The sequence below is a fragment of the Eptatretus burgeri genome, chromosome 10, assembly GCF_056783735.1.
Source record: "Eptatretus burgeri isolate ZD-2024b chromosome 10, Ebu_testis_v1, whole genome shotgun sequence".
In the NCBI taxonomy this organism is placed as follows: Eukaryota; Metazoa; Chordata; class Myxini; order Myxiniformes; family Myxinidae; genus Eptatretus; species Eptatretus burgeri.
In genome coordinates this window covers 103,443,269-103,455,933 of record NC_140970.1, presented here as the reverse complement: position 1 = coordinate 103,455,933, position 12,665 = coordinate 103,443,269, and the positions used below count along the sequence as shown (strand labels likewise).

Genomic DNA, 12,665 nt, shown 5'->3' with positions numbered 1-12,665 from the left:
CGGGGATGTCACGAATTGGCACACGGAACCGACAAGAACCTCGTCCAGTCACCAGAACATGGCAAGATGGGCGGCGAGGGACAGGGGTCCCGGGGTGGGGGGCGGTGGGGGGCTCTGGGCTGTGTTGCACCAGATGTGCGAATGAGACCGCTTCCAGCCCCAGGAGCCTGGCAGGGCGGGGCCATGACCGCCCTGGCCCAAAAGGGAAACACGATTCGGGTCACGACACGTCACTTCGGGTCGTCACCCCATCCTTCGACCGGGGCTTATAAAAAGCGGATCGTGAAGCCGTCCGCCCTCTTTTTTCACGTGCCTGCCTTGCCTTCGTCTTCACCTGTTTGTTTCGCCCTCTCCTTCGCCTCTCTTCTCCGCCCTCTCTTCACTGCTCCTCGTTGATTGCTGTCGCTGCATTTACACTTGGGGTTGGTGTGTGACAGACGTTCTTCTGGGACCAGTGCAGAGCACGTTTCCACGAGCCTCGGCAAAGTGAATAAGCAGGAGATAACGCGCCGACTCTTGAGGTGGGATGGCTCAAGCAGAGCGTCCCACAGAGGTACACGCTACACTCACAGACCTATGCACGATGAGGCTAGGAATCTTTTACCTTATGCATCTTCTCTCCTGTCTCCCTTTCCAGCCCTCTATCTCATCCTCTCTGGACGCACAAAAGAGCATCCATTACAGATTCACAATCACAGTTTCCTCTGACACGACACTGCACCCCCCCATATTGCACCACACCACACCTCCCACTCCCATAATTTAGACACCAGTATTTCTCCCTCCTACCTCCCCCAAAGCGTACTGGGTTGCGTTGGTCGGCCGACCGCACCAGGCCGTTTGTCCTCATCTGCTCTCTTTCTTTCTGGCTATCTAATCTTCCTTGGGTTTGTGTGTGCTTGTGCGATGGCACCTGTCGTAGCATAAGTTAAGATTGTGGAAGTGATAATGGGATAAGTCTGCCCTGTGTCTGCTTTTGTAAACTGCTTGCCTTTTGTTGCACCCCACAAATTCCTTGCTATCCCTGCTGTACATCAAAATAAACCCCAATCACTCTGCCACATACCTTTCCTCACTTAATTGTGAATAAATGCTTGTGTAGAAATGTTCCCAGCTCGTCTTTGTCTTTTCCTTCATTGGTGCAACATGGTTCGTGTCCTAGCCTAGCCTGGACGTTATCTCCCAACAATCTGTTTTCTCACTGGTACGTCCTTGGGCAGTTACGCTCGGATGCATCTGATCCGGTTTGAACAAGGCGTACCGAGGGCATGTCACCCGGCAATTAGATCACGTGACCATTCGGTAACCAGTATCCATTAGACTGAGGACCCAAAGTCACGTGGTCGAGTTATTGGCGTTCACGGTCGATTCGCGACCCACCACGTCACGGAGTTATTCGTATGCAACGGCCCACGATTCCGGAGAGTCTGTTGGGAACCCGAAGTTGCTCACCCCCTTCGAAGTCTTCTCGTCCCCGACCCCGGGTCCGCAACAATGCAACAATACTTCTATTTCACCTGAATTATTACATAAATTTTTGAGCAGAAACGTTTCATTGAAATGCATTCATTCAATCTTCAAAGTCTGTTGTCATGTTATGAATTGAACAATAACCTATATTTACCTCCGCCACCGAAGGTGGAAGGAGGTTACGTTTTCACCCCTTGCTGTCTGTTTGTTTGGTTGTCTGTGTACAGGATTTCTCAAAAAGTTGTGGACGGATCTGGATGAAATTTAGTGGAGACGTTCAGTGTGTCAAAAGGACTAAATGTTTTGATTTTTGTGAAGATCCGGATCCGGATCCGGATACTAGAATTTTTTAAGTGATTCTTCACCATTGACTGATAGGGCTAAAAACGATATATAGCACGATATCTCAAAAAGTTGTGGATGGATTCGGATGAAACTTAATGGACACGTTGGGTGTGTGTGACAAGGAAGGATTTATTAAATTTTGGTGAAAATCCAGATCCAGATCTGGATACGAGAATTATTTAATTTTTAACGTTTATCTTCACCATTGAGAGGTAGGGCCAAAAACGATGTAGTCTTGTATAGCATGATATTTCAAAAATGTCATGGGCCCGGTATGTTCTCGTGGATCAGGCATTACGTGGTGGAGGTACGCGCTCCACCGAGTGCCCTTCCAGTTTGCTTTGTTTTAACATCAAGGATTTTAAAAACTATTTTGATAAAGTAGAATTTTCAATGATTTGTATAACTGACCGATGTTCAGCTGAGCTGTGTTCTTCATCGATGTTTCAACTCTCTCACCACATCCCCACCTCCTAATATCATACACACACACATGTACACACAGATGTACTCACATGGACACACACGTACAGGCACACACACGTACACATGTGTACACACATGGACACACACGTACACATGTGTACACACATGGACACACACGTACACACACCTCCAGGCACATGCACACGTACACACATGGACACAAATGTCGCTCCTCAGTGTCTTCACCAGCAGTGGCTGACTCGCACACTGTTTTTAATACGAACAATCTGTTGTTCTTTGGTGCATTTGGAGGAAAGATCCTTGACGTGTGTGTGTTTTTGTTTTTGTTTTTTTTGTATTTTTTGTAGGGATAGCCAACATGCTGTCGTCCATTTTTATTGCAATGTATTACAATACCATCGTCGCCTGGATCCTGTGGTATTTCTTCCAATCTTTCCAGGAGACATTACCTTGGACTTTTTGCCCTATCTGGGCAAACGGATCTGGTGAGTTCTCATTTTCACAATCATAATGCCAGCTCATGAATATTTGGCTTCATCATGATCTAATACATATATTACTTAAATATCATAATTCCTTAAACAAGTATTGTACAACCAAAAAGTTCTGCAAGACATGATGTGGAAAACATTTCGTGCCAGAGCGTGCTCAATTTCCACATGTAGCTCAACCTGTTCTTGTTGCCGTTACTTTTTTTTCTGTCTCTCGGGATTTGATGATCATTTTTATTTAGAAACTCAACATTCATAGAAAAACAACGTTGCAAGAGGAACATCGATGAACAGGCAAATTCAGAAAAAAAAAACATTTCAACAGTGGCAAACTGCAAGGACTTGGATGAGGGTTAATAAGAGGGGAGGGGGGTGAGAAAAGATCATGGTTTTGGATGGGGAATGACCTGAGATGGTGGTGAACAGCTGTCTTGAAGAACTGTAGGGAAGAATGAGATTGAAGAGAGTGTGGAAGTTGGTTCCAGAGGTGGGGAAAAAAAGAGGAACAAATGAGTCGAGGTGAGCAGTGATCCTGGATTTTGAGTTTCACCAAGAGGTGATAATTAGTAGACCGTGCGCACCCTTGGAGAAATCTTGGGGGGTGGGCAAGCACACAAAGAGTAGTGGGTGCAAGACAAGGAGACGGTAGAAGACAGAGAGGCCACCATGGGTCTGTGATAGGCACATAGACTCAGCTCCATTGAAAGAGATTCCAATGATTTTGAAGGCCTTAGTTTCCACAGCATCCAGTTAAGCAGCCAAGAGGGTAGACCAGTACTCCATCAAGCTGCGGATGAAGTTTTTGTAGCATTGTTGGAAGAGAAAAGTTCAGGTGTGCCAAGGAAAGACTTTGCACGACGGAGGATGCCCAGTTCACGACTGGCTTTGGAAGCCAACTTAGTGACATAGTTTGCTGAAGAAAGATCATGGCTGTGGTGAGGCCCAAAAAGTTTGAGTGACTGAACTTCAAGAGGATTGTTCAGAAGATGGATGAAATGACCTTGCTGATGATTGTAAGTAAGCTGACAGGTTTGTAGTTGAGGGGTTCAGTTTTTGCACCTCTTTTTTGATGTAGTGCAGTGATGATAGTGGATTTCCAATCAGATGGAAGATGACCTTGGGCAAATTACAGGGTGAAAAGGACGAGAGAGGATTCGAAAGAGTAGCAGAGCAGGGTTTTAGGACACGTGAGCTGATGCTGGCTGGTCCGGTTGCAGAGTCAGAGTCGAGGGTTGAAAGAACCTTCTCAGGTGCAAAAGACATGGAGTCCAGGAGCAGTTGAGTGTGACAGGGAAGGGTGGGTACCGAATGAGGGGTTGAGGACACAATATTCTGAAGCAAACACAGAATTGATGCATTCAGCCTTCTCACCAGCGAAGTCGGCTACGGTGCCATCTTTAAGAGAGTGAAGGGATAGAAGGGGAACATACACCAGAGACATACTTAACAAGGCATCAACAAGTTTCAAAGGATGGAGAGAAGTTTGAAAGTTCATTCTTGAGGTTGTAAAGATATTGTTTTCTGGTTCTCCTGAGTGTGGAAACAAACTTGTTGTGGACGTTTTTGAATGGTTTGAGATTACCTTTGGGCAGATTAGCCTTCCAGGAAGAGAAGGCAAGTTGTTTCAGAGCAAACTGCCTCACTGCACGATTCAGTATACCATAGACAGGAAGAAGGGTAGGATATTTGAAAACGCAATAGAGAGAGATAGAGATAGAGATAGAGATAGAGAACTGTAGATATGTGAGACCAGTCCTGAAGAGAGATGACTGCTTCAGTGAACTGCCAGACTCGCCGATGTTGAGGCAGCTCTCTGAAAATACATGAGCTGTTCTTCTTTTTCTTCTTTCTGTGATGTTCTTTTCCCATGGAGAATTTGAATGATGCCAGTCCATCGACTGTCGCTTTGTCTCTTGGTTTGAGGTGGTGCAACCAGGTTTCGTCTCCCGTCACGACACATGCCAGAAATTGCTGTCCTTCGTCATGAAACCACTAAGCAGTTCCAACCAAATGGTCGTGTGTGTGTGTGTGTGTGTGTGTGTGTGTGTGTGTGTGTGTGTGTGTGTGTGTGTGTGTGTGTGTGTGTGTGTGTGTGTGTGTGTGTGTGTGTGTGTGTGTGTGTGTGTATATGTGTGTGTGTGGTGTCAATTGCTGAGGAACCCACCGAGCGCAGACCTTTGCATAGCCCAACTGTTTCACTTTTCTGCACACACTCGCTTCAACAATGTCCATTCAAAGTGAGTTCTCCAACAGTTACATGTCTGTCTGCCATAATGATGTTGTTCACCTTTTCAACATTGACATCCGTCTGTACTGATCGTGGCCTGCCACTGCGAGGGCAGTCACACATATTGGCATGTTCAACTTCAGTGGACGTCATCCACTTGACCCATCGACCAACTTTGCTGCGTTCGACAAAATCGTCCTCATACGCCTTCTGTAGTCGATTATGGATGTTTCCAATACTCTCCTTCTCACACACCAATAATTCAATAACAGCACATTGATTCTGACGGACACCAATGTGGGCATCCATGTTTGACGACTGCTACAGCAACACCACATGTGGGAAGCCGATGTAATTATCATATTATGAGGCAGGAAGGATGTACCTATACACGACAAGTAACAATGCTGGGGAATAAATGTAGTGTTGTAAAATTGTTTGTGTGTGTGTTTCCTCCAGGGATGGAGATGGAGTGTGCCCAAAGCTCTCCAGTGCAGTACTTCTGGTACCGAAAGACTTTGAACATCAGTCCCCAGCTGGAGGACAGTGGAAGTTTGCAGTGGTGGCTTGTTCTGTGCTTGTGTACCGCGTGGCTAATTATCTACGTGTGTACCAGTCGAAGTATTGAAACTACGGGCAAGGTACCTGTCCACAGAGCCAGAGCCACCTTTGGACAATGCAGTTGAAGTAATTTATTACATTACTCATGCGGCACCCATTAATGGGGGAAGCCCCTCCCCGAACGGACAAACCGACCGACTGGCAGAGATTTTATATATACACTAGATGACCCGTGAACCCGTTGGGTTCCCGTTGTGACAGTGGTTGATAAAAAAAAATTTTCAAAAAAAAAGAAAGAAAAAAAAAATAGCTCCAGCGAACTCTACCGCTGAGGTTGTTTGCATTGATCAAATACTCCCGAAGAGTACTTGACTGAATCGGGAATTGATTTTTTTAATAATCTTTTCTTTGCCCGATTTGAACGAAACTTGATACTGCACCCCGCAGGAGAATGGTGAGTAAGGTGGCACTAAAATATTTGCGCTGTCGTGTACCGTTTTGGCTGTATTTTGGGTACATACATACATGCATACATACATTTATACAAGATGAGAGTTTTAGTAATATATAGATATGCATATATTGCACATTCCAATGGAGATAGGGGACATTAAAATGAGCTCCGTCCGACCAACCGATCATCCGTTTAGGTAACATGGCTTGTGTACATGATATTTCAAAATCCGTTCAATATTTAGCTTTCATATGATACGGATCTATTCCTCATACCACCCAAAAGGCAGGGGAATCTCAAGTATCAGCCCCTTGTTGAGTTCTCATTTGCAAGACCAACTCTTGTGATGTTTTCCTGCTTTACTTTCTCATGCTCTTTTTATTAGTCCTGTATCTTATCTCCGATCACTCTTTTTATGATTGTCATTGAGCCTTGAACAGCTTCCAATTGTAGATCACGTTTTTGAAATGTCCAGGTATTTTGTTTGAAGTATTCTTGAGGTAGGGCAGCTAAATAGGCCCCACACGCACCCCCCTGAGTACTTATGCAAACATACTTTTTTAGAATCCTTAAGGTGTCTAGTTGACATTTTTAGATGTTAGCAAGAAAATTACATTAGTCTTGGGGTCTATTTGGCTGCCTTCTTGGATTTTGACATGCCCAATTATCGAAAAACAGAAATTTCCAAAACAATTGAACCAAATGGACTCGAAACACAAATGAAGCATTTATTCTGCACAATTATGGCACAGGAAATTAAACCAAATCATCATTTTTAACAATAGATGACATCTCTAATGAGGAAATAGAAAATGTCCTATTTCAGCAGAATATATACAACTAGAACGGGCACTCATAGAGCGCATACCTTCGCCGCCACTACTTTTTTTGTTCTTGGTATGAGTGTGGGGAACTGGTTTCATATGAATGGTCTTATGACACAAACCACATATCTATAATGTCATGACCCCCCCCCCGACTTTCGGGGGCTACGGACTAAACAACAATCAACTCACGTCGTTTTGGCGAGTCTTCACTCGCAAGCTCGGTGAATACAACGTTTCAACAAGAGAAGGTAATCTCGTTTGATGCTGGTTTCATGCAAATCAAATAAGAATTGACTGAGTTATGCCGAAAACCGCATATTTTTCAAGGGCGTGACCCCCCCCCCCGACATTTTACCCCAACCGGTGACATGTGTTATGACGTCATTGTTTCACAAGATTGGGCATTAAATTCTGAACATTTTGGTGCTGGGTTCATGTAAAGTGGACAAGAATTGACCGCGTTATGACAAAAACCGCATATTTTTCAAGGTCGTGACCCCCCTGACCTTTGACCCCTAACCGGTAACAAGAGTATGGGCGTCGTATCATATTGCATATCACAAGATGAGGCGTTGAATTCTGAACATTTTGGCGTTAGTTGCATGCAAATTGAATAAAAATTGACCGTGTTATCATAAAAAGACTTTTGACCTTTTCGTGACCTTGACCTTTGACCCGAATGATCCCAAAATCTAATGGAATGCTTCCTGGCTAATAACCAATCATCCCACCAAATTTCGTGCAATTCGGTTTAATACTTTTTGAGTTATACGAATCACAAGATTACAAATAAATAAATAAATAAATAAATAAATACACGCCGACCAAAACATAACCTTTCGCAGAATGTGAAGGTAAAAATTAGTCATCATCATCAAGGTAATCTAACAGTTCATCATAGTCATAGACACCAGCTTCCTCTTCATTCTCTTCCTGCTCCTCCTCAGGGGTGTCCAAGAGGTCCACTTGGGATGGGGAGAGAATTGGACCACGTGACCACACAGGTTCCAGGAACCCATCCATTTTCATCCAGCCATGATCATCCTCTGGTTTGGGAAGTTCATACATGGGCACATGGGCATGCTTCCACTGACCAACCCTGTAGTTGACCCTGTCAACATGAGGAATTAGGGAGTGTCTGCATGGAGGAGGATGAGAAAGTTCAACCTTTGACTTGAATGTCAGTGTTTCCTCTGCACCCGACATCTTCTGCAGCATCGGTGTGCGCACTTCATCCACACTAGAGATGTGAGGATAGCCATACATCAGGCAGACAAACTCTTGCAGACAGTCATACAGCTTGTCTTTCACACTCCAGTATACGCTCAGCTGCTTGAATGCTGCCTGGAACTTTGGGTACTTCTGGAGTTTCTTCAGTGGACCAATCTTTCCTTTTTCCTTTGAAGGCACTGGTACAATCTTCTCCAGTAAAACAATAGAGACCCATAAGTGCTTTACAGTGGTCACGTCCAAGCGTGCGAGCAACAGAAGTGACATCCACAATGCGTCTTTGTTTCCCAACACCTGTATGAAAAAACAAAACAAAAATACATTTATAAAATGTAGCTCAGTGGATCCCTTACTTGAAAAATTAAATGATTGTCCATCCTCTCACCTGTCTGAAAGTAAAGCTTGAGCTTACCATCCAAGGCATAGTGCAGAAGTAGGAAGAAGGTGTCTGTGTCAGGTGTGTGGACAACAGCACTCTTATCACCAAGCTCTACAGCGTAGTTGAGATAGAGGATAACACGAGTGTCTATCTCCTCCTGATTTGACATCAGGCTGTGGATCTCAGATGCTTCAACCTTATCATCTTGAGATGTCAGCTCATCGCCTTGCCCTGCACAATGAGCACAGCAGGCGAACATCGCTCCAGTCTTGAAGCTGAATCTCTGCTGCTCCAGACCCTCAGAAGAAGATCACACAATTGTCTTTTGTTCTCATCATTCTGGAAAAATATGTTCATATCTGGGGGGTTTCTTGTGGCTGGGCCATCAATGTGCAGCTTCTGTGACATACCACGGCATCTCCTGTCTTGTGCTTTGATGGAGTCTTTGAAATACGAATCAGTTGAGAAATACATATGTCAGGTCAGGTTCGATCTGTGACCTGCTACAGGTACCATGTAAACCTGTACTAACCTGTTCCATGGTCGGGTTGTCGGCGACTAAACCGTCTCCCCCACCAGGTTTTCTGGTGAGGAGGGTGTTTGGATATGGACACTCAGCAGGATTAAAAACAAAACCTGTCAAAGGGCGGAGGAGCTCCTTGTGAGCCAACGGCCATCCATATCTAGTGCCCAACTGTGTCTGCGGACGTCCTCCTGCAGTTGGGTTACTTTCATTAGGAGGTTGGTGGCAGGATTTGCATTCCGGCCACCGTAAAACCCTTCATTCCGCAAAACGCAAAAAAATCTGAAAACCCACTCCGTGGGAGTACCTCCTGTGCAGCTTCCCTTCGCAAGGCAGCTCACCGGATGACGAGATTGGGGCAAAGCCTTCGAGACCCCCGATCTTTGATAGGAGGGAAACCACGGGGTAACATCCCTAGGTCAGATTGCGGGAGAATGTGTCGGAGTGGTGCTGAGGTGTCGTCCACCAGACGGCGGTCTCCTTGGGTTAACCTGAGGGGGTCCCTTCGGGTGGGTGCCTGGAATGTCCTATCCCTAAGAGAGGATGATCACCTGTCTCTGTTATCATCTGAGCTCAAGCGTTTGGACATCGGGATTGCAGCTCTCTCTGAGGTTCGGAGACCGGATTGCGGCGAGATAATGGTGGGTGGTTACACCTACTATTGGTCTGGTCGCTCTGATGGTTACCATACCCAAGGAGTTGCTGTAGCTGTGTCCAATAAGCTGACCCCAATGATAGTTGAGGTAACACCGGTCAACGAGCGTATTATGAGATTAAGGATTCGTCACTCCTTAGGTGTCATTTCCGTGGTCTCTGTTTATGCTCCGACTGAGGCGAGTGATCTCACCGTGAAGGATGCATTCTACGCCACGCTCGAGTCTGTGGTTGATCAGTGTCCCAGACGAGATACACTTCTCGTCTTGGGGGATTTCAATGCATCGACTGGAACTGATAGGGATGGTTATGAGGTGTGTGTTGGTCCCCATGGGTCAGGAACTATGAACCAGAATAGCACTAAGTTCCTTTACTTTGCAAGAAGTCATGGACTTAGGGTGGCTGGTTCATGGTTTCAGCGCCCACAAGCTCATTGCTGGACTTGGTATTCCAACGCTGGCGGTGTGGCAAAGGAGATTGACCATGTCCTCATTGACGGTCGTTGGAGGATGATCCAGAACTGCAGGGTCTACCGGAGTGCTCAGTTCCTCAATACTGACCACAGGCTTGTTGTAGCAACTCTAAAGCTGCACCTTAAATCCTGGAGAATGGTACCATCCCAGCCTAGGCTGTATGTTGGCAAGCTCAGGGATGAGAGAGTAGCTGAGGAGTTTGCGGACAGGCTGAGTGGACACTTGGGGGGTCTGGGTGCTTTGGGGGGTCCTGAAGAGTTGTGGAGTGCCTTCAAGACCACCGTCCTTGATGTTGCCGGTGGATGCCTTGGAGCTCACCACAGGGCAAAGAAGAATTTTGTCTCTCAAGGGAGACTGGATACCATTGACCAGAGTCGCAGGGCCAGGCTGAATGGCAGAGCTGAGCTGTTCAGGGAGCTGAGGCGTAAAACTGTACGTGCACTGAGGGTGGACAAGGAGGCCTATCTGCGAGGAATCTGTGAGGGGGTAGAGCATCACCTGTGGACAGGTGATTCTCGTCCCGCTTACAGGGGAATTCACGCATTGCGTTCATCCAAGCCCATCCCTCGGAGCACTGCAGTTCGAGCAGAGAGTGGTAGGCTCTTGACAGAGGAGTCTGAAGTGAAGACCCGCTGGGCCGGTTACTTTGAGCGGTTGTACCAGGCTGATCCCCCAGCTGTCGAGTTGGACATCAAGGGTGTTACAATCCCTGTTGCTGACCCTCGAATCAACTGTGGTCCACCTTCGCTTGTGGAAACACGGGCTGCGGTGAACCAGTTGAAACGGGGCAAAGCTCCAGGGATCTGTGGCATCCATGCCGAACTTCTCAAGGCTGGTGGAAATGCTGCACTCGTGTCGTTGCATGCAGTTTTGTGCTCTGCCTGGAACACAGGCATCATCCCAACTGACTGGAAGAGGGGCCTTGTTGTCCCTCTCTGGAAAGGGAAGGGTGATCGCCAAGACTGCAACAACTACCGAGGGGTGACGCTGCTCTCAGTGCCGGGCAAGGTCTTTGCTCGGATAATTCTTGATAGGGTTCGCCACCATCTGCTTGAGCACCAGCGTCCAGAGCAGTCAGGCTTTACACCAAAGAGGTCAACGATTGACCGTATCCTTGCCCTTCATGTCCTCACCGAACGCAGACGAGAGTTTCGGCAGGGGCTGCTTGCAGCCTATGTTGATCTCTGTAAAGCGTTCGATTCAGTGAATCGGGATGTCCTCTGGAGGATTCTTGGTCTTCATGGGGTGCCACCAAAACTGATCGATCTGATGTCTGAACTCTACTCTGGTACTGAGAGTGCTGTGAAGTGTGGTGGTACCATCTCTGACTTATTTCCAGTTGTTACTGGAGTTCATCAGGGGTGTGTACTGGCCCCCACACTTTTCAGCACTTGTATGGACTGGATTTTCGGGAGGATGTCGGAGAGATCTAGCTGCGGTGCATCGTTTGGGAATGTCAGGATCTCAGACCTTGACTTTGCAGATGATGCAGTCATCTTTGCGGAGACTTTAGACATCCTTTTGGGGGCCCTCGAGGTGCTGAAAGAGGAGTCGGAGCCACTGGGATTACGGGTTTCTTGGGTCAAAACTAAGATCCAGGCTTTCGGTGACATATTGGATGCTGCTGTCCTGTCTGTGTCTGTTTGTGGTGAGGATGTTGAGGTCGTGGAGAGATTCACTTACCTTGGCAGTGATATTCATGTCTCTGCTGGCTGCGAGTCAGAGGTCAATAGACGTCTGTGTCGGGCCTGGGGAGTCATGGATTCACTGGATCATGGGGTGTGGCGCTGCCGGTACCTGTGCGGGAGGACGAAAGTCCGAGTCTTCAGGTCCTTGGTACTTCCAGTCTTGCTCTATGGATGCGAGACTTGGACTCTGACCAAGGATCTGAGACGGAGACTCAATTCCTTTGGTACCAGGTCTCTTCGGAGAATCCTTGGCAATCGCTGGTCGGATTTTGTGTCCAACGAGCGGTTGCTGAGAGAAACTCGGATGAGATTTGTTACCTGCATAGTCCGTGAGCGTCAGTTGCGGCTGTATGGACATGTGGCTCGTTTTCCTGACGCTGATCCTGCTCACCAGATTCTCTCAGCGAGGGAGTCTCATGAGTGGAGGAGGCCAGTGGGCCGACCACATGCCTCGTGGTTGCAGCAGGTTGACCATCATCTCAAGGAGATGGGGATGGGCCTGGCATCTGCCTGGGGGATGGCCAGACGGAGGCCCCTGGAGTACCGGCGGAAAGTGGACGCAGCGACGCGCTGTTCTGGCACATGCTCCCATACCTGACCTGACCTGAGAATACAAAGACATGTTTCTTTGAAACCATCTGACCAAGTACTTTCATACAGATTGCACCAAAGCGAGATGGCAAGTCCTTTAGGCCATTGATAAGGGCATTTTGAGGGTAATGCACTTCATCTGAATGGTGACTCAGGAGATAATGGAGCATGGTGGCCTTATTTGTCTTTGCAAAAAAAAAAATTATAAAAAAGTTTGTCATGTCAAAATTGTATGGAATGGATGTTTCAATTGTATTTCTAGCATGTTTGGTTCAAAAGTTATGAAAATTTCTGTTTTTCAACAA

At 46.8% G+C, this 12,665-nt stretch overlaps 1 protein-coding gene across 1 annotated transcript in view; it reads left to right on the top strand.

The window, feature by feature from the left end:
* Nucleotides 1–12,665, top strand: part of LOC147019339 (sodium-dependent neutral amino acid transporter B(0)AT1-like) — a 70,493-nt gene that overhangs the window by 35,339 nt on the left and 22,489 nt on the right. Inside the window, exons 4-5 of the mRNA XM_085899759.1 lie at nucleotides 2,610–2,747; nucleotides 5,440–5,621. Of these exons, the coding sequence (XP_085755885.1) occupies nucleotides 2,610–2,747; nucleotides 5,440–5,621 (320 nt within the window). The remainder of the gene's footprint in view (nucleotides 1–2,609; nucleotides 2,748–5,439; nucleotides 5,622–12,665) is intronic.